Here is a 25,908-nt window from a genome sequence, read left to right on the forward strand (position 1 = left end):
TAACTAGTTCTCTTTCCGTCTCGTCTCACTCAAGCTGTACACCTTTCTTTTTTAGTCTGTCTCATTCAAAATGTCCACTTACCATTGGTCGAGACGTGCGCGCCCATAGCTTTACACGCACAGCTCTGTCACAAGCTGTCGGGAGGCTTGCAACGTTGTTTTACATATTGTGTGCTATTTTTATACAACATTGCACATGCCCTAATTTCGAGTTTTATACATTAACAGTGAACTTTCAAATTTGGCCTTCATGAACGTATTGTTTGACAATTATCAAAGGAAACAGCGTCCAAAAAACAACAGGAAATGGAAGCAGACACAAATTCTTCTCAACAAAAGTAGATAGAGCTGTTGATGGCTCATCTTATTATTAAAAAGAGGACATGTGAGTAGCCATACTGATACAGCACCAAGTGGTGTGAACATAATGTCCAAGGTAAGACAAAAACAAAGCAGAACAAGTATCGAAATTCACTTCTTTTGGAGCTGGGATCTGTAAATGGATTGACCTGTCGTGGGAGCAATCAGAGGCGATAGCCTGACGGTGAATGAGTAAGGCACAGCAGGCACAAGATATTTCTCGTGCACACAAGGAGACCAGCTGTCGTCTCCACCTATACCCATGTGCTTGTGGTCAAGATGCACCTGTGCAACCACCAAAACGTCACCAACAAATCCGGATAGTGCTTGTCCGATAAATGATAAAAGGCTTTGATCACCAAACATATTGTTATGTTCTTTGAACGATTAATCAAGTGGCACGTAATGCTTTAGTGGGGACATAAAGGGAAAAGAAGTAACGAAGTACTATTAGATTGGAGGAAGATAGAAAGGATCTAGGAGGAGCTAGAGAGTACCTCAATGTCTTCTCCCTTAACTAGTTTCTCATTGTGTGTTGCCCTCTCAAGCTCAGCAGTGCCGTAGTAACTTGCATTCAGTTGCATCGGTGGAGACCCTCCGTAAGTGGAAGCATAAATCCCACGACCATTCTTGTTTTGAAATGTCACCCACCTAACATCTGTCCGCCCTGCACATTCAACTGGAAATATGTATGGCACGTGCAAGCTACAAACATCCTGCTCGTACAAGCCAACATGTGCAGCAGCTTTTCGATCAGGGTAGCATTCAAAAGGCCCTCTTCCATACCATTTGATCTGGTCGAGTGATTTGTCCAAGTGAAACTCAATCCCCACTCGAGGCAAAGGTGGTAGATCAGAATTTGGTTTTACATTGCATTCCAGTACAACATCGCCAGAACCATAAATTGAGTAGAGTAAATCAACTTTGAATAAACAAGCTTCTGACTGAGATGAGTTTTTATCTGCATCATTAGGAATGCCACGATAGGTCATGGCAATTTTCACTAGATTATTTGAAACATCAACAACCGTGCAACTCTCTATCACGAAACTCAAATTGTTCAGTTTCGCAAGTTTCCACTTAAAAAGATAACTCTCTGTGTCACCCCCCTTGTCATTATCCGTGGGTGCTCTCCAAAAGCATGGCTGTATACCTTTGTTCATTACCAGGACCCCATCCACCTATTGTTCATTCCATTTTACAGAAGGATTAATAAATATTTTCTTGCAGACATGCATACACTGGAATTTCATATGAACAAAGTATCATATACGGAGTATAAAACATGCTTACCTCTACCTATGCATATAAGCATGTCAAAATGTTACACAGGAAATGATAGAATGAAATTTAGTGTTGCTTGATGTTAAAATTACCTTCCAGCTCTCAATAAGTCCAGTTTGTTTGTTAAACTTGATCCCCCAGTGCTTTGAGTTCCCAACTTCTATAGAATCATCAAGAACTTCAGTAAACAAGGCATGCTGGTTGGAGTCAATGATCTGAAAACCATAATACTTATTAGATATTAGTAATACCACACAACCAGAAAACAGTTCCACAGGCCATCATTGATTACAGCAAGAACACCTACATGAGGAACAATGTTTTGTTTTACTGGCAGTTCGATTTGTGCAGACGAAACTATATGGCCAGCTTCAGCCCAGCGAGTGGAGCTCAAGAGCTTTACAGTAATTGTCAAAAAAGATTCTGTTGCATCTGAAGTACACCAAGGATCATACCAAGGGCCAGTCTCCCAGTTCATGTCATAACTTTTCTGGGGCTCTATTATTGGAAGGCTGAGGATCCCTGAGCCTAGCTCACTTCCATCCCCATGCACCACCCAATGGAATGCTACATCTTGTGTTGTAGAAAAGAAGTGTGTGTTTGTAACCTATAAAATCAACTTCAGTTCCAGGAGTATGATAAGGAAGGAATTATGAAAATAACATGATTATACAAGATACCACCTTAACTATCCCTTCTGTAAGTGAAATCTTGATGGGCTGGTAAACAAATTTCACCTCTGAAAATTACAAAAATTAAACCGAATGGAGATCAATATTAAAAACTGTTAAGAAAATAAGTATCTCACATCGATTATGTGACATATTCTAGCTTAGTCTCTTGTACTATGTATATGTGGCATATGTCATGATGGAAGATGATCACTTATTACCATGCAAAGCTGGATGGGGACTTCTATCTGGCCATACAAGGCCATTTAGACAGAAGTTCAGATCATTAGGGATATCTCCAAAATCGCCTCCGTATGCCCAGTGTTTGGCACCATCGGAACTCTCCTTCAACAGTGCCTTTCAAGAGCAAAAATATATTAATCATCTATATCACAGGGAAGCATAAATGTTGTTATTGCATTAATCATATTAAGGGAATCATATAACTCCCAGAAAAATATTACAAAAAAATATTAATCATATTGAGGAACCAGTAAGATGGTCATTGTAAAAAATAAATGCTTCCATATTCCTCAATTAACCTCCTAAATGTAGCAATGCAAACACAGTATTTGAAAGTAATATTATGTTAGTATTACAGATAACAATCATAACATTGCTTCATTTGCAACTAAAAGTCCTATACACCCTCCAAATTCAATTAGAAAACAACCATGTAAGCACAGATAAGATAATATTCCCTCTTTTGATAGAGGGACATTTAACCATCACATCATCTTTTATAACTTCAAATTGTATCATCTGATCTGTGAAGAAATAGTAAAGGATGTATTTGCCTATGAGATGCACCTTTCTGCACTAACCTCCCGACTTTGTCTGATTTATAACTTCCAGTTTGGTCCTTTTAAATAAAATCAACTATTCAATTAAAGGACTAGTGTAAAACTTAATATGATATGAACCTGATCAACCCATTCCCAGATAAAGCCTCCCTGAAGACCAAATGTGCTATCAATTGCTTCCCAGTATTCCTGAATATTCCCAGTGCTGTTTCCCATTGAATGTGAATATCTGGCAGTTTTTTAGCGTCTAAATTAGTGATTCAGTATTTGTACGAGATTGGGTGGAAGATAATTCTATTTCTACAGGCGTGCGTTTAATAAATAAAGAACTTACTCGCACAGTATCAACGGACGTAATTCGTCTTGATCTTGAGCAATCTTAACCATATCCCAAACACGCATGTACATGGGGCAAACAATATCTGTTGAAGATGTTCTGGCTCCCCCACCTTCATAGTGTAAGACCCTAGTTGAATCCTTACCTCTAATCCAACCTAAGATTGAATGAAGTCATAATTAGACTACTTCATCTTAAATATTAATCACCAGAAAATTGACTGACTAATGCATATACATCTAGAAAGATTAACTCTCCAAAAACTTCAAGAAAGCATGTAAAATTTGTTTTCATACCAGAAAAATAAGAAATGAATGATATATAAAAATAATACTCCCTCCGTCCCCCAAAATTCGTCACCATTTGACCCAGTACGGGTTTTAAGAAATATAATAGAAAGTGGGTTGAAAAAGTTGGTGGCATGTGGGTCCTACTTTTATATATTAGTTTTATAATAAAATGTGAGTGTGAATGAGTTAGTGGAATGTAGGGTCCACTACCAAAAATGGTAAAAGTGAAAGGTGACAAATTTTTAGGGACGGACGAAAAAGGAAATAGGTGACAAATTTTCAGGGACGGAGGGAGTAACACATACAATAACTCATAACATTTCTGATTAAGTTTCACAAATGTGATCAATTGATCATAAATGTCCAAGATATCGCTATAATTATTTTTTTAAGCATCTATTCTCCAAAATTTAAATAGAGTGTAATGTGGCCCTTCTGTCACACAAGGAGTCTCATGATAATATTACAGAAACCACATTACCAGAAGGAAAATGATGTGAGGAATTATGCCCTCATACATTTCTAGAATGATTGGTTGCAGTTTAATTTTCACTAGTAAATTTAATTGTCACTGTGATTCAGGTTATGGATCTACAACAGGCATACAGAGGGAGGGAGTAGACAGCCGGCTGATAAAGTGCTAATATAGAAGCATGCAATTTTTCAATATGGTATATACTTAAAATGGTCTAGTCCAAGCAAGTCTAGAGGGAAAAAAAGATACCTGCAAGTGCAGCATGATTTGGGCCATAACTTGACTCATTTCCTAAAGACCAAGAAATGATGCAAGTATGGTTTTTGTCCCTATCAACCATTCCTATAACTCGATCCAACATGGAAGCGGCCCAAATTGGTTCATTTGTAGGATGCCTTACATTGGAGGAAAGATGAAAACCATGTGTTTCAATATTGGCCTCATCGATCATGTACATGCCGAACAGATCGCACAACTCGTACCACCTTGGATGTTGAGGGTAATGGCTGTTTCTGACGGCATTCATATTGTTTTGCTTCATGACAACCAAATCCTAGATGAATACAACAAAAAGAAGCATGTGAGCGAGCATTGCACCAGATCTATGAACATGCAAGCAGACATAGACACTCATAAGATTCATTACCTGAACCATGCAGGACTCCAAATTTGTTTTACCGAGACGAGGGTGGTGTTCATGCCTGTTCACCCCTCTTATCTTCACAGGTTGTCCATTTACAAGGAGTTGTTTTGGGGCTTTAGATATTTGCCTTATACCAACTTGGCATGATTCACAATCAACAATGTTCCCAGAAGCATCTTTAAGGGTGACAACAAGAGTGTAAAGATTTGGCTGTCATTATACAAATTAATGATAAGAGTCCACCAGAAGAATAATACGTATAAATATGAAATTCAGGTATACTTGGGTTAACTATTGATGTGATTGAGTAAGCAAATTGGCAGAAATATGAATATCTTACAATAAGATAAAAAGCTAGGTTAGGAATTGAAATCAACCGAAAATGATCCATTTGTGTGACAACTACCCGCATATTAATTAAATCTATTTTATATCTACCGTCACTATACACAGAAATGAAATAAAATAAATCTCGGGACTAGATACTAGAGAGTCAATGGAAGTTTCTGGAACTACAGCAGCATGGCTGAAAGATGGTTACTCAATAGATGACTGTTTAACTTCTGACATCATATACATATTTAGGTATCCCATGCATGCATGATTCCTGATCTAGCATCTCCACCATGGTACAGTATGCAGCAAGTTTATATTCTCAAAACTGACACTTATTCAGCAAAATCTGGTCTGTATACTTGAACTCACTAGCATAAGCATATTCAAAAGAACATACAGAAATTACTTTGATTGATGATGTTTCTAGAATTGTCTACATGTAGAGGAACCAGGTTTCTTTTATGACCAAAGCAGTTTGCAAAACCAGAGTCCTTTGTAGTTATATAATTACGTATTGAGAGATACAATGTGCAGGAAGAAAGCTCATATAAATTCTAGGTCAAAAGATACTTACATGCTCAGCAGTCCACAGCTTGGGCATCTGCAGTTTCCCTTTAAGTTGATATCCCATGAAGCCAAGGTAATAATCAACAGAATTAATTAATTCTAGATGAGCCACATTTGTACTTTGCAGATTGGGATGTTCATTGCCGATGTACCAACTCTCTGAATCAAAAATTTCAGCCTCAATGGTGAAGTTTTCTATAAACTTGTCTTCAGATATTTTGAAAAAATTCCCACTTTCTGCTGAGCTTTCAGTATTTATTTCTGACTTGTCAATTTTAACTTCAACCTGGACAGAAAATGGGTAAAGCGAGCTCATACATTCAACACTTATAGAATAGGATTGATTTCTTGGCAACTCAAATTATAAGCTTTTGCCAGGCTCAGAACCAATGATTCAATTATGTGAAGGCAGATGAAATAGTACTAGATTTTAAAAGTGTTGGTAATGAGTTACGTCACGTAACTCTTATACCTCATTTTCATAAATAAAGTTCAAACCAAGTAAATATAGTGGAAGAAGAAGGACAGCCTGATTAATCTAATCAATTTCATTTTTACCTGCATCTCAGTTACAAGTTAGATGCTCAGGGAACAATATAATAGTTCTGCATCAGTAGCAGCAGTTCAGTACCACCCAAGAAACATCATGTGAGTTACTGATACATGGCGAAGTGTGAAAAGGGTTGGGTAGAACAAGTAGTGGCTTCAATGCAATAGATAATCTATGCAGCTAGCCCGAGTAAGCTGATATGCCGGTGAGGATTACTTGAGATCATTTTCAGTTAGTTTCAGTATGCTAGAAAACAACAGTTTGTCTATTTTACCTGTATATCTGCAGAAGAAAAATCTTCCGCCAAACTCGATTTGAAGAAGTAGTCTGCAATAATGACCTGAGGACTCATTGAAACGTGGATCAGATCGCTTACACAAGTATCAATACTATTCTGCAAGTTGGCCTACTGTACTTAAGGACTGCATTTGAATGTTAATGCTATGCATTCTCAAGATTTTCCTTTCATTGTAATAGATCACCCACTATACAAATATATCTTTTGAAAAGTTAGTGTAGAAATCACCACATCATTTGCTTTAAGCAAAGTAAATAAAATGGCCAAGGCCAAAGCACTTAGAGCCGCTGTATTACAGGACAGGACAAACCTTCGGTTTAGCAAGAAGTAAAACATCACGATGGATACCAGATAACCACCAGTGATCCTGATCTTCAAGGTATGAACCATCAGACCATCTCATCACTTGAACAGCCAGACAATTTTTCTTGTCAGATCCACATGGATAACATAAATCGGTGATCTCAAATTCAGCTGGTAGTCTGCTATCTTGACTGACAACAGAAGGATAGTTTTTTAGTACTATTAAAGAACTTACTCTTTAAACAATGGAATTACACAGATGAACGGCTATGCATGATTGTGGGTAGTATGAGGGGCATACATGCAGCTGAAATTCTTAAATGAAGACATTTTATTATGAGCAGGCATCCCCACCTTATTATGTTCACATGTCGATGTGTGAACAAGGATACTGGTTGTATATCTCTAAACTTGATGGCAACCAATTACTGGGATAGTTTCACCTTTAAGGGGGACATACAAGTTTCTTCGAAAAATACCGCTAATCAACAGCCAAGAAATTAACAAAACAAAGAAGCTTTACAGTAATTCTTCTTAGTTTTTTGTCCACTTTCATATCCACATTCCCATCTATAACGATATGATGACAAGCAATCCACCAATCCATTATAGGAATTTGGTTTCTCCTCTGTAAACAGTGATATAAGTAAGCAGCTTTGCTCAAACATAGTAGCTCATATGCCTCAATAGAGACATAGAAAATATTGCGAGACCACCTATGCATAATTTACATGGATATTCCCCTCTATACTTTCCAATACCTTTCTACAAGTAGAAGAAATTATTATTTGTCAATCACTTAGAGATTCGATATGACAAAGTACAAGTTTCTAGTAGTCCTGGAGCAATTCTAAACTAAGAAATATTTCCTCAATGAAATTTTGGTATGAGATGTGCATTCAAAAGTCTTGAGCCAATAAAAAAACATACCTATATCCAGTTGGGTGTCCATTCACCCAGGTAAAGAAGGCAGAATCAACAGCTTCAAAATGTAAGAATATCCTCCGACCTGCAATGACAATTTGACGGATTGTTTACAGCCTAAGGAAATGGCATTACAACTCTCAGTAGCTATGGGAGACCATAAGTACTAGAATAATCTATCTACAGAGCAAGACCTAACACTAAAATCTCACCTTCCCATTCTTTAGGAAGGAAAAAGTAGGTCCTGTAGCATCCAGTGGGATTATCTTCTGGGACTTTAGGTGGAGTAAGTGGAAATGGGTATACAACATTTGTGTAGATTGGCTTGTCAAATCCATGCATCTGCCAACTGGAGGGCACTGGAACAAAAATTGTATCAGAATAAGTAACGAAGCTGGTGCTATCATTTCAGTGCACAAATATGCAACAGAAAATTTCATAACCAACCCCATAAAAGAGGCATAACAGTTGGAGACCACTGTAGGCTTGATCTGTATATGTAATGCTTTTATCGTGTGGGAATGTTGCAGAAAAAGTATTTATTCCCAAGTTTATAGGAAATATAGATAAGGTATATGTATTTCTTGTACAATGGGAAACCTATGCATATTTATATGGGTTCTTTACCCAAAATTGTATATTGAACTCTGTTTATACAGATTTCAGCATATTACATGTGTGTAGTATTTCACTATGCAATGTTTAAATGTTTGTTACTACAAGTCCACGGAAAAAGCAGAGAAATTACCTGGTATAGTATTCCATGTAGAATCCTGAAATGAACTGTCGTAAAATTCAGGAGCATCAGTGGGATTGGGAGCCAAAAAGAATTTCCAATCTCCAGACAAGGACTTGACGAAAGGCAAGTTCTTGACCCAGTATGCAGCACAGTCGATTGCCTTTAAAACAGCATCATCGTCCCAAACGGCTTCCTTTGACACCAAGATACTCACTTTGTTGCGCTCATACCAGTACTTCAAAGAGCCTAAGCAGTAACAACATCAAATTTTGGTCACATGATTCAAATGCACAACCCACCCACTCTACCTCTCCCTAACACAATAATCAGAATTGCTTATGCTATTGTAGAATGTTAGTGAGCATTTAATAGCATTTTCTAGCCAATTTTAAAATGGATGATTTTTCTCTCTTCTATAGCCAATCAGAATATAGCAGGAAGAGAAATCCTTGAAACAACTCTTCCTTATCAACAATTTATCAACATGATAGTCTTAATGTTGAAGCCAATATCTTAATTACAAGAAAATAAGGTGCAAAGAAAATAATTTTCCCTTATAATCAAAACAAAGGAAAACTTATAAGCATGTTGTGAAAAAGTTTGTCTAAGAAACATTACATCAGATAATTAGTCTTAAAGAGAACTGTTTGAACTTTGAAAACATGTTGACCTCTGAGAAGTAACTAGCATGGAGACAATTTAGGCTGCATTTGGACTTATAGGAAAAAGAATTCAAAGCTATAGCAAAAATATCAATTTAAATGTTTGGATGAACTCGTCTTATAAACAATTTGAACCAGTAAACTATATTTTGCGTGATCATCTTAGAATTGTATCCACTTTATAAGATGGCATTCCTCTCCTTAAAGCATATACTCCAGTCTAAATGCAACCTCGGAGTAGTGTAAAACCAAAGAACACAGCCAACCTTCAATAGATTCATGGCAGTGCATAGGAACATGAGCATCTCTCTTCCTCCACTTGATGAAAGATGGATCCTCCCATATCTTATGACCATTCTTTGGAGTTAAAGCAAGTTGACCAACCAATGAGCCCATGTACAAGAGCCAAAACCTACAACTGCATATATTAGATCTTTGATTAAATCAGCGAAAGTGAACACTGGTGTTAAAGAAAACCACGTAGCCTGGACAAAATCTACATTATTATTTATAACCATCTTAAATGCTCTGATAGGAAAATTGATATGTTCTGTACTTTATGCATGGATGTAGAAAAATGATCTCCTCTATCAATACATAAATTGATAAATATATAAGGAAAAAATAATATTCATTCAGCAATAAAGGGAACCAATTCCCTAACAGCAGGACCAAAAGCATCATACTAACAATATGGTACATCAATCAAGAAAGGACTGCAAAATGTGATGCCAAAATGACTTTCACTAGCCTGATTGCGTGATTCAAACCGAAATGAAATATATTCTCAATTGAGGGCTACATATTTCAGCTCAATTTTGTTTATAATATCAAGGCTTCATAATTAACTCTTCAAATGTAAAACTTTCAAAAAGACGGTTATGGTGAACCTCCAAAACTGGCGATGTTTTTAGGTTTCTTGTCCATAAAATATGTCAAAGAGGATACTCCATGTTCTTTCTTGGCACATAGTAAATGCAAATTCATCGACACACACATCCCTGCCACCGTCTAAGCACCCGATACCAATCACAAAATTAGAAACAGAATGAACTTCAACGACCACCATGAAAAACCTACCAACACAGTAGGTATCAGTTTCCTAATGCTATTCATGCCAATGGAGAAATAGAGTAACCAACAACTATAGAAAATCACATGAATTAGAAGAGTCTCCACCACTAACACGCTTTGATGGCAATCATAGTACCAAAAATATCAGTTTCATGATCAATTACATTACCAACAACTCCCCAAATATACTGAAATCAACTGGAACTTGCCATCGTGTGAAATTAGGAAATATTAATGGTCAAACTATGAATCAGAATCAGCAATCATTTGCTCAAAAAACCAAAATTATGTATTCAAAAAAATATAATAAGTAGTCGGATATTGCAATTCATCCAATTAGGAGAGTGAGAGAGTATACCAAGTAGGAGGTAAGATGGTTTGAAGTGAAGTGAAGTGAAGTGAAGTGAAGTGGAGAAGGATGAGTCGAGTGTTCCTCTGTTCCAGTTCCACTATTAAAACAATCTCACGTATTAAAAATACACTATTTCTTTTTCGAGCCTTCCATTTTCAGAATATTCGAATTTGGTCCTCAGATCTCGTCGGTCTCCCCTTTTAGCCATGTGGAAAACATTAGCCTAGTTTGGGTTTAGGGCAACCCTCCACTATTACAAATCTAGTGTTATGAGTATTATTGCAATTTCAATAATTTGGTACGGATTAAATAATAAACCACTCTCGTACCAATTTATTTTACAGAAAAACATAAATGTATATATATATTGTATATAAAAATAACAAAAAGATAAATGTATATTGTATATAAAGATAACAAAATCCAAATGTATAACCAAATAATTAAATACAAATGTTATTTTTAGGTATCATCATATCATTTTTAGATCCATTTAGTTCATAGAAGGTCATTTTTAAATCATTTAGTTAACGATTTCATGTCCCTCATATGAACTAAAATGATCTTAAAATAATTTGATTGATATCTAAAAATGATCTTTGTGTTCTTAATCTCATTTTTCATTTTTATCACTACCCTGCCTTTCAAGTTTTTATGCCTTTCAATTCTAAATTATGTTTATATGTTCATGTCATAGATAGATGATTTTACTGTTTTAGTGTACTATACTCCACGTTGCTATACAGAAGCTTTAATCTTGTCCATTTATTTAATATATTCTGATGGCCATTAATTGGTCACCAGTGTTATTTCCACTTAAACATGACCCATTAATTTGATTCTTAAAAATCTCACCTATTTATACATCAAATTTTTAAATTCAAAATAATGCCTAATTGTTTGATGAATTACATTTTTTTTACTTTTTCAATATATTAATTTTATTTTCATGTAATATTAAAAATAGTAAGTAAACTTATATGCATATTCCCTATTAATTTCAATTTAATTCTTTTATCTAACAATTCAAATATTTCTACTCACATCAATCAAATTGAAATAAATTGAATATTATGCAGTCGTATATGTAGGCTGAGCTTTTTTTTAATTATATTCGATTTTTCACTATTTTTTTCACCAACTTTTTATTTTTTAAAACTCATGCCAATTAGAAATGGAACGGAGAAAGTATTAATTTTTAGTTTTTCAGATATTCATATGTTATTACAGTTTTTGGGTTTAGATTGTTTTTCTTTTGTTTTTCACCCGAAGGATTGGACTGGTTTATTGTTTGAATTTCAAATTTTCGGATTTAGTTTTACCGATATAATTCGGTTCAGTTTAAATTTTCACAAAATTTCAGTTTTTCAGTTCGCTTAAATTTGGACAAAAAATCAGATGTTCACACCCCTATGCATGTCGCTAGTTTGATTACATTGATACAAAATACAGAAATACGGAATAGAATGGAAAAAAAATGAATAAATAAATATGAATAAAGGCATTGCATGCGATTGGAGATGGTAAATTAAATTTTAAAGAAAAACCCAAATTCCAGCGCTGAAGATGAAGAGATAAAAAAAGCGAAGTGACAAACAACCTGTCATCAACCAACCTAACCATAAAATGATAAATAATCTGAAATTTTCCAACTTGGTAGCAGCTAAAAAGCCCATACACCAAGAATAACACAAGTGATTTGCCGTACATCAACCAGTAGCTGCATCATCGGGGCCCGGAGTCTGCACCCATGGTGTCACGGCTTCCTCCGTTGCTGGAGCAGAAACACTGTTCCAGCCATGGGGCGTTCCAGCTTCACTATCAGGGCAAGGGGTCTGCGCCCATTGTGTCCCAGCCTCCTCTGTCGCTGGAGTGGAATCGCTGTTCCAGCCACGGGGCGTCCCCGCTTCACTTTGAGGACCTGTGGTCTGAGCCCACGTCGATGGTGTCCCGGCTTCATTGGAATCACTGTTCCAGCCACGAGGTGTCCCAGCTTCACTACGAGGAGGACCACTAACACGGTCTCTGTTCCACCCAGCTCGTGGCTGTGGTTTTCTGAAGTACTTGGGCATGAAAGCTTCTGCCTTGTCTGGGTACTTCTTGTTGACGAAATTGTCGAGGCACTTGCGGTAGGAGAAATCTGATTCCACTTTATCAACAGAGACAGCGTAAAAGCATCTGCTGTCCTGGAACTCACTGTGCTTGCGAACCTGTGAGATGAGTCCGAAGAGATTAGCTTGAAACTAGTACATAAATGAATCGTATGAAGGCAAGATTAGCCACATTTTAAAAGCACGTGAACTTATTTATCCGTTTTAACAACAAAACTGTAAATTGTGCGAGAAGTAATGAGATTAAACTCCAAAACCTAACAAGTAATCTACAGAATGTAACGAGAAAGAAAGATTTGGAACTATGAACGCATTATAGGCACAACTTGGTGTTCATTTATATAGCGTATTAGAAAACAGAGAGATACAGGTTTTGGGAACCAGGCAAATAGTTTAGGTTGGAATTCAAAGTTGTTTTGGAAAGCCGAAACAGAAGTTTAATTTTATCCCCTGATTGAAGTATAGCTTGCTATATTTTGTGGAATATGATAACTTAATAAAGTTAATGCAAATCAAATAGCCATACCATGATATAATCTAATCCAGCTCCTGTTTTTGCAGCTTTGTCGGGATGATAGTTGAGCACATTATCAACAATGTATGTCTGATCCTCAGCAGATAACCGATCACCATCATTGTATCTTCACAAAAATGAAAATCAGCAACATCTTTGGTTTAATATAGAGCAAAACCAACACTTCAGCAAAATCACAGTCGGTATGAAACAGTTTATGCATTTCTTCACCATCATATCCTCCAAAGGCAAAGGTAATGAGAGCAAAAACTTTGTACACTCACAGAATCATCAAGATGAGCTTTTTTGGATGGGATAGTTTTATTTTCTCAGAAGAGATTTTCAGCAAGAGTTTGATGTAGAAACAGAATTAGTTATAATCATGCTAGTGAACTTTACTTTTAGCAATATGAATTATTTACTAACTAATAAGTGATGCAACATGAACATGAACACTAACTATTCGCATTACTCCTATTTGAGATTTTTCGTATTCTGTTCCATCTAACCTGACATTTTAAAATAATATTCCATCTCGAAGGTAGATATCGGGAAGAAAAGAATAGGAAGAGGAAGAAAAATTTACCCTGTCTGGTGCATTATTCTTCTGATGCTCTTCATAATTGACTCAATCTCCACAAGAACATCTTGCTCGTCTGCAGTGAATAAATCCAAGCGCTGCCTTGTTGCAGTGAAAAGCGCTGGAGCATTAGGATCATCAGATGGACGAGGTCTCCTGTTCCTCCAATCCCCATCGTTAGAAGGGCCCCTACCTTGTGAACCTTCTCTTGAGCGACCTCGTCCCCAACCTCTGCCACGCCCCCGACCACGACCCCCCCACTGAGGCCTTGCATCTTTGTCACCGGAAGTATCAACATTTGGAGATCCCCTACCTTGAGCAGGTGTAGAGTCGTTCGACTGTCTTGAACTCCAGTTATTTGCCTGGGACTCTTTGTTCTCTCCTGCATTAGACTGTGAATCAAACTTGCCCCAATCATTTGATGATCCCCAAGTACTGGAAGCTTTTGAGTGGGTTGATTCATCAGCAGCTTTAGTTCCCCAGGCCTCGTCCTTTGAACCCCAACCTTGAGCAGGTGTAGAGTCGTTCGACTGTCTTGAACTCCAGTTATTTGACTGGGACTCTTTGTTATCTCCTGCATTAGACTGTGAATCAAACTTGCCCCAATCATTTGATGATCCCCAAGCACTAGAAGCTTTTGAGTGGGTTGATTCATCAGCAGCCTTAGTTCCCCAGGCCTCATCCTTTGAACCCCAACCATGAGCAGGTGTAGAGACGTCCGATTGTTTCTGGCTTGAACCCCAGTTATTTGACTGAGACTCCTTGTTTTCTCCTGCAGGAGACTGTGAATTAGACTTACCCCAACCTTGAGCAGGTGTAGAGTCGTTCGACTGTCTTGAACTCCAGTTATTTGACTGGGACTCTTTGTTCTCTCCTGCATTAGACTGTGAATCAAACTTGCCCCAATCATTTGATGATCCCCAAGCACTAGAAGCTTTTGAGTGGGTTGATTCATCAGCAGCCTTAGTTCCCCAGGCCTCATCCTTTGAACCCCAACCATGAGCAGGTGTAGAGACGTCCGATTGTTTCTGGCTTGAACCCCAGTTATTTGACTGAGACTCCTTGTTTTCTCCTGCAGGAGACTGTGAATTAGACTTACCCCAGTCGTTTGTACTTGAAGAGCCCCAGGTGCCAAAAGCCTTTGAGGGGGTTGACTCATTAGCCACTTTAGATTTTCCCCAAGGATTATCCTTTGAATCCAACTCTGTGCCAGATCGTAATTGGTCCCAACCAGCAGCATCAGATGGTTCACTACAAGCTGCCTCTCTCTGAGCTCCAGAAGGGGCTGACCACACACCATCTCCCTGAGATTTTCCATCGTCTATTTTAGCAATATCTTTACTCCAAGTAGACTGAGTATCAGTTGTAGGAGTGTCCCAAGAACCTTGTTTGCCAATTTTGCTCCAATCATTTCCTTCTGAATTGACCTTCCTACCTGAAGAGCTTTCCACAGGCTTTTTCACCCAATCATTTTCCTCAGATCGAACAATTTTGCTCCAGGAGCTTTGCTCAGCTGTCATATTACCAGTGCTCTGTTCAGAACTTTTAGTCCAATCATTTTCTGAAGAATCAACTATTTTAGCCCAAGTGTTTTCTTCAGCTTTGTTTGACCTTGCCCAGCCATTTTCTTCAGAATCTGCTTTTTTGTCCCAAGTGCTTTCTTCAGCCTTGTTTGACCTTGCCCAACCATTTTCTCCAGAATCAGCCTTTCCCCAAGACCATCCCCCATCATCATCCTGTACATAAAAGACAACTTTCAGAGTTCACAAATTATAGTGAATTAACTAGGTATAACTGCTCAGTCACACACACTCGAAAGACATGATATTTTAAAAATACATTCATCACCCCTACATGCAGGTGATCTCATCCAAATAAATAATTAAGAAACCAGAGTTACTGGACAACTCTACTCAAAATCATAAAAGAAAATTATCACAAGAGTAAGTGGTTGAACCCTCTTCCAACACAACAATAATGAACGAGATTTTAAAGAGGTGGAATCAAACTGCATGAGCAAGCAAAACAGATCCGGACAATCAGCTTTGCTGCAATGCTGGAAATGCTAATTCTAATTCTGTTCTTGAAGCTCAAAATACAAATCAGAGTAACTCTGTTGTGGCTATTTCTTCACCATCAATGTACTCTAAGGATAGAGGTAATGAGGTAATCCATCATTAGCTAAACAGTCATTTGCTTACACCATCTTGTTTTCTCTTATTAGCCTAATGTTTCCTGTCCACATGTTACCACAACTTTTAGGATAAATATTTACCTCCTTGGATAAGTCAATTCCATCCTCAAAAGTGGGCTTGGCGGCACCAGATTCTCGCACTGGAGACAGATCAAAATCCATATACTCATCCTGGTCCAGATCTTCAATTTCAGCTCCCAAGCAACTAGTGCCTGTATCTTCCAGCTTTGAGCTATTCACCATGCGGAGGAAATTGTAAACGTCAATTTCTTCATCCTCCATCAGCGCATCCTAACAAGACAACCGAAACATGAATCAGTTTCCCTCAGTATGTTCAGTGGAGGATTGATTGACAGAAGATATGCAGTTACTGTACATGTTTTGTCCCCCAAACAATCTCGAAAGGAGATCCAGTTCCCACAGAAACATGTTTACCCCAGGCGCAAGAACCCACAATGCTTGATAAACTATCAGTGTTGCATTTTTCAGCGGCTCTTTCAAAGCACTTCCTAGGAGTCTGAGGATAGATAACAAAAAATGTTTATTAAGGTAACTAAAAAGAAGAGCTGAAGACATAGTACTTATCAATACGAACAACAGAACAAGCAAGACTACTTACAAATAACGTAGCATTCATAAATGGTACTTGGACACCAAGTGATTTGGATAAAGACTTGATACCGCCAGCATTAAAACCAATCATTGTTCCAGCACAAGTCATGCTATTACCCAGCAACACAAGATGATCCTTGAGAACACCTTTCGTAACCATTGTCACTGATGTTGATAAACGCTGTGCAACAGTACAGAATGTTATTAGTTCTTTAAAAAATTAAAAAATCATCATTATTGCATATGGTATGGAACGCTGAGAATCTATTAATGTGTATTATTGTTTAATAAATTACTCAACAACAAAAGGATAAAACCCACAAGATAAGTGCATTAATCCTAAATAAATAGTCTGTAGCATCAAGCATATAGGATTGGACACTAGCACATTATTAGTGGATGATACCTGTACAGCCTGCTCAAATGCACAAGAAATACCAAGCAGATCTTCTACTTGTTTTATTGCATATGGTATGGAACGCTGAGAATCTATCAAGTGGAAAACTGGAAGGCAAGAATCCATCACGATCCTCCATGCATCTCCACTCTTTTTTACAGATTCTTTCTCGAGGGTTACATCTACAGCCAATTCACCTTTAGGGCTCTTACATGGACTCCTGATCCAGGTAGCTGTATCGGGACTTATCCATATTAAGTTGGCAGCTGATACCCTTGGATCACCTGTACAACCGTTACCGCATTTGTGTCCATATTAGTACATACATTTATATCATCATCAACCACAAGAACATCCAATATGCATATACAACATAAGAGGCATGAAATGTAGAAAACACTTGTGGAAAAAACAGAGTACAAGCAATATAGATTCTTGGGAAACAATAAGATCACACAATACATTGTGTTATACAGATCTGAATTCCTAATAAAATGAAGCTTTTAAAAAGATTTTAAAAAAAACATATGGGTGACAGAACCATAAAAGCATGCTCAAGTTAAGATAGGAGGCAAATATATGAAATACCTTTAATGACTGTCTGTAACAGCACTGGACAAACTGTATCAGCTAGGAAATCAGAAGCTCTCTCTAAGAGATCATCACTTGCCCCTTGCCAAAGAAACTGGATGCAGGGTACATCAGTCCATTTGCTTTTGGAAGATTGACGAACAGAGCAACATTCACTGCAAAGAAACATATAACACGAGAATGTAAATAATTTTGTTTTTTCACAATTGAACATAATAGTGAAATTTTCTCACCAGGATGATAACTCAATTTTCTTGAATAGGCTTCCGATCTTTTTCCTCTTTCGATTAACACTGATTGAATCCAGACACTTCTCAAGAATATCATTCAAGCTGATATTTGATTGTATCAACTGGGTCTGTTCATCGACAGATCATGAAATGAAAAACATCAGCGTCAAATTTCACAATTTCAGACATTGATGCAGCATTACACTTGGAAAATACAGGGAAAAATGCTTAGAAAAAAACCTTGTTCAGATGAATATGTCCCACAAGAAGGCCTGTATTGACATCAGAACTCTCAGGCACCAACTGAGATCTGTATCTGTGAAAAAGAGCACAAGAAAATGAATTGTCATACATCCTATATTAATCTTTGTTCAATGGAACATTTGACACACACACACACACACACACACACATATATATATATATATATAGAGGGAGAGAGAGAGAGATACTCTATCAGGAACTCCATTGCCGTGTCCTTTAGACTAACTTTCTTCAAGTGATTCTTGACTATGAGAGCAGCATTTTCTTGGCAGTGCTTTCTGCCACAATCACAGTTATTAAGATAAAGAATCACCCGACGATCAGCGATGTCATTCTTGAATCCGACTCCACATAGCAGTATCTCCTGAATTGTTACATATATTTAATTAAACATTTTCTCACAAGTCTAGTAAAGAATATAAATATTGTTATATGACCATGTTAAATCTCCTACTTCAATTACCTTCATCATATCCCAGGATGAGTTGCTACTTGGAGATGAATCCAGCACAGCCTTGTACGCAGGATTGGACATGGCAGTTGCAGCTAAGACTCCAACAGGATCCCCAGCACAGAATTCACTTGCAATATTGGCACTATTCACTCCATACTCAAACTGAACGATGGAGTTGCTGCACGTATTCCTCACACTACCATCATAGCATATGACAACATCTCTAAGGATTGCCATCAAATTCTTGAAGAGTGTCCCAGGTTCAGTCAATCCTCTGCTTGACCGGACAATTACTTCTCTGCTGGAGATTGAATGAACCATCGCCTGATAAGGATCCAGTCCTCTAAAGAGAGGTCTACCAACCAAGCCAAATTCTTCACAAGGACTATCCTCATAAGAAGGATATTTCTTTTGAAACAGAGATGACATGTCCTTGACCAATGTCTCTGTGTAGAACTTTCCCTTAGCCGATATCTGAATTCCTAAGAAACCAATCTGCTGAACCACCTTGTTCAAAGCAGATTCACTCTTGGAGTCTATCAGGTAGCCAACGGCTGAAGACTCGCGGATGAAATTAGTAACAGGGATCTTCACATTGCGCAAGTAGCTGTCCACTTGCAGGGCCACTGATTCACTATATGAAGCTCGCAAATCACACAGCAATGGGAAGATCTTCTGAATTTCCTTTTGGATATCCTCCAAAACATCCCGAGTTAGGAAAAAGTCTTTTAAACTAACACTAAAGCCCTCTGTGTGGAGACTTTCCATTGATAATGGCTGGATAGAATTGAAAAACCGCAAGACCTCCTTTGGTCCCTTCAAGAAGTAAAGTGAGGTGACTATGTCATTGATGATGGAAGCCATCACATCCCTATTATAGTCCAGGTACATCACTTCACTTTTGCATATCTTATGTTTCTCTCCAGAACAGTCAAAGGATGAAGGAAAAGTTGTCTGTAAAATCTGCGATGCAGTCCAAAGATCGCCATTTCTGGACTTCATTACTGCAGGTCCAGATAGTGCTTCCGGCACAAACATGGCCAACTGTTGTGCTTTGGTTCGCACCAAAAAGTACTTTTTGAACATTAATTTCAGTGATAGTAATGAGTCTGTTGCCAGCTGCAAGTTGAAGTTCCCGGTATGGGAACTAAGTAGCTGTTTCTCTACTGAAAATAGTTCCACAACCTCTGCTTTAGCTTCAAGCGATTGGGGATAGAACAAATGGATACAGTCCCCATCAAAATCAGCACTAAGGGGGCCGCAAATGAGGGGATTGATCTTGACTGTATGATCATCGTGAATGTAAACTGATAAAGCTTGTAGAGAATGTTTGTGTGTAGTTGGTGGTCTATTGATGAAGACGATATCCCCATCCATTATCCTACGATGCACAACCTGACCGGGCCTCAGAAACGTATGCCCTTTTGAGCCTTCCCTCAGTGAATATGTAGACTGACCATCCCTGTACGTTAAGCATAGCTTTTCATCCACCAGCTTCTGTAAGAACACCATGTTGTGCTGATTTACCCGCTCCTCGAATGTAATCTTTTGGGCTATCTCAAATGGCAACCCAATCTCTGACACTCCTTTAAACGGGTCACCAGTTATCACACTTCTAGAAGAAAAACCAGACCCTTTCCTTATAAACAAAGTTTTCATCTTCTCAAGCCATGCTTTGGTAAAAGACACATTTTCTTCCTTGTTGATTCCAAAGCGACCATCGACATCACGAGATGCCTATAAATCAGCAGTTTAGCCAGAAAGTAATTACTATAATTGAACCAAAAAGGTAACCAGTAATCATGAAATTGTTCATCAGATAGAACATAGAAGCTGATCTTTTCTTGTCACAAGGAGATGATACGTACTTTAAAAATGGAAACATAATTTATTTAATAATAAACTAACAATACAACTCCTGAAAAATAAGAAGTGACACAAACATAACCCATATACAGCCTATATGGAAGTTGCAAAGGATCAATTTCCTGTATGTTCATAGAAAACAAAAAACAGAAACAAGAAATACCTTGCCTGTGCCCCTAAACTGAAAATATTGAGCCACAGCTGCTTGCAAGTCATTTGCTTCAATCTCCTGAGACTCAAAATTTGGCACCCCGGACCTTGAATTTTTTATGATCTCTACTTGTCTTAACACCTTTTTAAGCAATGTTATAGAGTAATCCTGAAAATTAACAGATCGTGACAATCAACCTTCAGCCAACAGTTATAAGGTCTAAAAAGTGGACAAGATTTAGGAAAATGCCTAACCGTAGACATTGTGCTGATTCCATCAGAAACATCAGGCACAGAGAGACAGTTAGGAGGAACTGGTAAGTGCTGGAGAATGTATCCATCTTGTGGGTGGTAACCTCTGGCAGAGAGCTTTTTTCTGGTGTCCTGAGGGATTTTTCTTAGAATTGCCGCCACCTGATATACATCAAGAGTAGCCAACAAATAAAATTAGCTCTGTCCTGCACAGCTGAGCAAGGATAATGCTTATTAAATAGCAACAACTAAGATTTTCAACATTAGGAACTGAAAATTTCATCAAAGAGAAAGAAAAGGACCAGCAATACTATTTTCTTTGTTTTTGGTCCGAAGTCTGGCAGAAGAAGATAGGGAGAACTTACGCTCACTCCAATATAATAAGCAAGAAAGAATTAAACCACGTGGGAACATACGATCACTCTAATATAAGCAAGAAAGAATAAACCTCGCCAGCTGTGTGCGTACGGCATTGCTCCAAGCACAAAGATGATGTCCGACACAACCACCTTCCCCCCCCCCCAATTTTTTTATGCGTATTTTCATTACTTGGCATGTTTGAAATTTATTCATCAACCTTATTGATCAGATATCCCATTAATTTATTCAATATTTTGAAATTTATAATCCAAAGTAACAACTATCTTCCTCTCAAATTATTATATCACGCTTCAATTGAATTTCACATGATAAAGCTTTACTCATTTTCCACAAAGGTGCTTCTAATCCTCTTGAAACGACACTTGCTTGGAATTGAAGACTATTATACCAAGCAAAGACATACAATTGTAAATCTTTTAAGATATCAACAATCACAACTCTAGTATGTGACAGCTTCCATATAAAGTTTCCCAGGAAATACCTCAGATGCAAGCAATGGCCGAGAATGCATATCTCCATAACGGAATCCATATTTTTCCAAAAAATTCCAGCATCCATGTTGAGGTCTTGACTTTGATGGGAACTTCAGCTCCAAATAATAAGCTCCATCACTAGTCTTGGCTTCGTTGATAGTAATTTGTGAGGCCTCCTGCAGGTAAGTGAAAAACTTGAGACAAGGCAAGAATTTAAGTTCAGAATTGCTTGTGATTTGTTCTAACAAATGCAAACTGCAGGTAGTTTGATTCTGACATTTGTACAGTTAGCGGAAACCACAAGGGACTCAACTTTAGCAAGAATTTTAAGGTCATCAATAATCAATTAATTTATTAAGCTACAAGTGACTGTTATTGGACAAAATGGCCATAATGGGACAGGCATGACCTCACTCTCCAAACTGAGACCTTCTGTTACAAATACAACTTGAAATTTGAAAAGGGCACGACTAGACTTCCCTAGATCTACAAAAGAACAAGGGAAATATTTGAACATGTATTCATCAAATGACAAGGTGCCTATTTTTAGACAAATTTTACTACAACAGGAATGACCATGACCTGACTGTTCAAACTGAGAGAGTCTTCCAAATCACAAATGCAACTTGAAACTTAACATAACAAGTCTTCCCTTGAATCTACAGAAAATAACTGATGTACTTGAATAAGTCAACAAACATTCATTCAAAGTACAAGTCCATGTATTTTTTAACAGAATCGACCATAATGACAGACCATAAACTTGATTTACCAGAAATATTAGAACAAATATTCATCAAATGACAAGGTTCCTATTTTTAGACAAATTTTACCACAACATGAATGACCATGACCTGACCAGCCAAACTGAGAGAGTCTTCCAAATCACAAATGCAACTTGAAACTAACATAACAAGTCTTCCCTTGAATCTACAGAAAATAACTGATGTACTTGAAGAAGTCAACAAACATTTATTCAAAGTACAAGTCCATGTATTTTTTAACAGAATCGACCATAATGACAGACCATAAACTGGATTGCCTGAGTCTGAGACATTTTATTACAAGTGTAACTTGAAAGTTGAAATTTAATATAACATGACTTCACTTACATCCCCAGAAAATATGAGTCATATTTGAGAAATAGAGAGCACTCCCTAGCAAGCAACATATATGCCAAACATATAATATTATAAAGAATGATATCCATAGAGCTTGACAAAGATAATTATACACAACAAAAGCAATCAAAGGATAAGGTTACCTCAGTTGGGTGCATACATATTTCAAAGAGAATTAACCATATCTAGTTTTATAGTCCAAAAGAAAATACATTTTTTTCTTGGCCTATTTACTATGCTCGCTGATTTGAGTCCATTCCAAGAAGAATTTATTGTCTAAGCCCATTTCCACTGCTTCCACTGCTCACTAAGTCGGGTAGGAGAATTTTTTTTCATCATTCACGAAGTGCATGAACAAAATATTCAAAATTCATTTTGTAGAAATAAAGATAAAACAATAAAGTATTTAGAAGATTCATCTACTGAGTCTACTCTGTTAGGAGTAAAATTCCTAGCACTGAATATCGAACATGAAAGAAAGATTTTTTCAAGGTGTCAATGCACGCATTATCATCTACCTTTTTCTTGTCACCAATCATGGCTATGAGCTATGGTTGCTAATTAGAATTGAAACATAAGTGACATTCATTCACAACAATCTGCCACCAGAAATTTAGGGCATTCAGGCTAGTAAGGGTTGTCCCATCATATATAGCACAAATTCATGTCATATATTCATCAAATTGAACCAATTACTGAAGTACATAACTATGTCCCGTGTTCTATTCGTTGCAATAGTAACACCAAAAGAATTCAAAAAGGCCCAAATATTTGCCTACCTTCTATACTTTACAGTTTCAACATTAAGTAGCATATTTTGCATTCAGCATCACACTTCTTTCATTTAATTTAACATCAGAAAACACTAAGATTCATACTGTAAAGAAATCAAAACTTCTTGAATCATGTAATGAAATTAAGGTTGCTATTACAATCACGCAGAGTTGTGCTAGTAGGAAATATGGTTGTCGTATATGAGTGTTAACACAGAAGGCAATAAAAAGAATTACCTCACAGCAAGAAGATAGCATTCTTTCAATAACACCACCAACACTATTCACCTGAAACCAAAAGTAATGAACATTGCGCAAGAACATTATTCATATTGGTGTTGTTAATGGAACACAATTTAAGCAGTTCCAGAGTTCAATAACTCTTGATACTTCATGGGCTCTTCTTTGCTTTCATGATAAATATAAAATATTAGAAAAGGTTACTTTTAAACTTAGTCTCTTGTTCAACAGAAACAGTCGCAGAAAAGCTAAAAAATTTAATCAAAAGCATCAAGCTATTGTAAATGAAAGGATCACCATAGGTTACAAAACTCGGAGCTAAATGAAAATTGAGATTTCATTACTTCCTAAAACCTTAAACATAAGATCTAAGAAGCATTAATTTACTACTGAAATAACAATAAAAAAAAATTGGAGAGACAAACCATATGTATACTCAGACATCAAACTTATCAATATACAAAAAAAACATAAATAAGATCAGATAAGAGAAGTTTGCCATGCTTTACAATACCTTTCTGTTTTTGAACTTTAAGCACTTCAAGCACAGTAGGCTCAACATCCTTTTTAGCTCAGCAACATGATCGGGATGGTATATGGGAGTTGGCAACTCAATGTATCCAAAATGTCCTGAAACATCAGGAATGGTGTTAAAAGATACTATTGCACTTGTTGTCCACTATGTCAAGTTACAGCTATGATATAGTAATATACTGATATTAGGCTAACATTTCCTTCTCATTGATTCATATAAGTCAAAACTCAAATGTGGATTAATAAATGCATACCTTCACATTGCCCAGCCTCAGCCGTGCCACAAGAGTCGCATTTGCCACTTTCAAGTGGCAGACCAAGATATGGATTTGAAAGCTGACTGGCATGGTTGATCGGTAAGTCGCTGATGGATGCTTTGCACTGTTCATTATAAAAGTAACACAAAATCATGGACATATATCAAACGAGCTGAAAATTAACGTGAACTATTTACTTACAATCTCTTGACGAGTGGCCAAAGCAAACGTGATCCCTTTTATCCTTGCCTCAAATGCTATGGGTGGTGGTAAAGGACCTTCCATTCTCTCTAACAACTGAAATATAAGATAGATATATGTAATCTACGAGCATAAAATAGAAGACCAAAAACATCAGCAATTATCAAATAAGAATTGGTGAAAGATATGCAATAAAGAAAAAAATTGAAAAAAAGAGCAACAGAGCTCAATACTAGAGCTAGATGAAGTTTATAGAAAGCACACATACACACACAACAGAAAGAAAAGCAGTCTAGAAGTGATGCTATACAATGCAAATTAAACGCTGCGAATTTTCCCCCAAAATGTACCAAATATAAGTGGGTCCAAGAGTTGACCGAACAGGGGATCATCAAGAGTGTTCAGTTTACAGCAAAAACAGCACATGCATACACAAAAAAAACACAGGTTCCAGTTCCACCATCGCAGGGCTAGGGTAGGCTAAAGCCCTTGCTGACCTCAAAACCCCGGAAATTTCTCTGTATTCACATTCCCGAGAACGATGCCACCAAGAAAAACCCCCTATTGTAAACCACAAATGAAAAAAGAAAGTGGAAAACATAAAAATTCACTAGCACAAACACAAAGAAACCCCCTTAAACCCATGACAAAAAAAAACATAGCAAAAGACACATTCATAAACAAAAACAATTAGTAGAAAATCAATTGTACCTAATTCTCAAACCATAGAAATGTGGGAGGAGAGCCAGCGGAGAAGGGAAATGCCCTTTTCCAAATGCGGCTTCAAATTCAGAGTCTACGCCTTGGAAACAGTCGAGATGGTGGAAAATCAGAAGCACTTCTCCGGGAATCGGCCGGCAACACGAGTAGAGAGAGAGAAAAGCCAAAGGGGTTTTAGTGAGAAGTGGTGAGACTCGATTCTGCATGCAGTAGAGAGAGAGAAAAGCGCAAGGGGTTTGTTTTGCTTTGGAGATCAAATTTTTCCCCTCTTTTTTTCCTTTTGTTTTCTTTTTTAGAGAATTTATATTTTCTCTTAGCTGATTTC

At 37.3% G+C, this 25,908-nt stretch overlaps 2 protein-coding genes across 3 annotated transcripts; both read right to left on the reverse strand.

The window, feature by feature from the left end:
- Nucleotides 1-326: 326 nt before the first annotated feature.
- Nucleotides 327-10,754, reverse strand: LOC121808278 (beta-galactosidase-like). Of its 2 annotated transcripts, none has more exons than XM_042208679.1 (18): nucleotides 10,675-10,754; nucleotides 9,509-9,660; nucleotides 8,590-8,826; nucleotides 8,054-8,200; nucleotides 7,848-7,926; nucleotides 6,925-7,108; nucleotides 6,591-6,656; nucleotides 5,774-6,052; nucleotides 4,867-5,073; nucleotides 4,470-4,773; nucleotides 3,453-3,612; nucleotides 3,239-3,347; nucleotides 2,537-2,672; nucleotides 2,328-2,383; nucleotides 1,952-2,251; nucleotides 1,737-1,859; nucleotides 858-1,541; nucleotides 327-645 (listed from the first exon to the last, which is right to left on the reverse strand). In XM_042208679.1, the coding sequence occupies exons 2-18, from the start codon at nucleotides 9,636-9,638 to the stop codon at nucleotides 472-474; spliced, it is 3,375 nt and encodes a 1,124-aa protein (XP_042064613.1). In that variant the 5' UTR covers nucleotides 9,639-9,660; nucleotides 10,675-10,754; the 3' UTR covers nucleotides 327-471. The 2 variants fall into 2 exon arrangements, with proteins under 2 accessions (XP_042064613.1, XP_042064614.1); XM_042208680.1 differs by having other exon boundaries at nucleotides 9,509-9,654; nucleotides 10,675-10,744.
- A 1,406-nt stretch (nucleotides 10,755-12,160) lies between these two features.
- LOC121806676 (DNA-directed RNA polymerase V subunit 1-like) lies at nucleotides 12,161-25,908 on the reverse strand. The gene is made up of 20 exons (XM_042206793.1): nucleotides 25,575-25,908; nucleotides 24,864-24,959; nucleotides 24,660-24,786; nucleotides 24,386-24,501; nucleotides 23,869-23,919; nucleotides 21,746-21,913; nucleotides 20,887-21,045; nucleotides 20,645-20,800; nucleotides 18,625-20,352; nucleotides 18,350-18,525; nucleotides 18,138-18,213; nucleotides 17,901-18,025; nucleotides 17,665-17,822; nucleotides 17,086-17,360; nucleotides 16,687-16,860; nucleotides 16,444-16,584; nucleotides 16,149-16,358; nucleotides 13,880-15,609; nucleotides 13,306-13,420; nucleotides 12,161-12,878 (listed from the first exon to the last, which is right to left on the reverse strand). Exons 2-20 carry the CDS (start codon nucleotides 24,945-24,947, stop codon nucleotides 12,378-12,380), a joined length of 6,270 nt encoding a protein of 2,089 aa, XP_042062727.1. The 5' UTR covers nucleotides 24,948-24,959; nucleotides 25,575-25,908; the 3' UTR covers nucleotides 12,161-12,377.

This window comes from Salvia splendens, chromosome 6, assembly GCF_004379255.2.
Source record: "Salvia splendens isolate huo1 chromosome 6, SspV2, whole genome shotgun sequence".
Classification (NCBI taxonomy): Eukaryota; Viridiplantae; Streptophyta; class Magnoliopsida; order Lamiales; family Lamiaceae; genus Salvia; species Salvia splendens.

Bases quoted from the DNA above. Each gene is read 5' to 3' on its own strand.
- LOC121806676 (XM_042206793.1), bottom strand. From the start codon at position 24,947: ATGGAAGGTCCTTTACCACCACCCATAGCATTTGAGGCAAGGATAAAA. The intron at 16,861-17,085 runs GTATCATCCACT...ACTGTTGCACAG, and splicing joins CATTTGAGCAGGCTGTACAG to CGTTTATCAACATCAGTGAC. The intron at 12,879-13,305 runs GTATGGCTATTT...CTCATCTCACAG, and splicing joins CTGGATTAGATTATATCATG to GTTCGCAAGCACAGTGAGTT.
- LOC121808278 (XM_042208679.1), bottom strand. From the start codon at position 9,638: ATGGGCTCATTGGTTGGTCAACTTGCTTTAACTCCAAAGAATGGTCAT. The intron at 2,673-3,238 runs GTTCATATCATA...TGCTCTTGAAAG, and splicing joins TCTGGGAATGGGTTGATCAG to GCACTGTTGAAGGAGAGTTC. The intron at 2,384-2,536 runs GTAATAAGTGAT...TGTAATTTTCAG, and splicing joins TCCCCATCCAGCTTTGCATG to AGGTGAAATTTGTTTACCAG.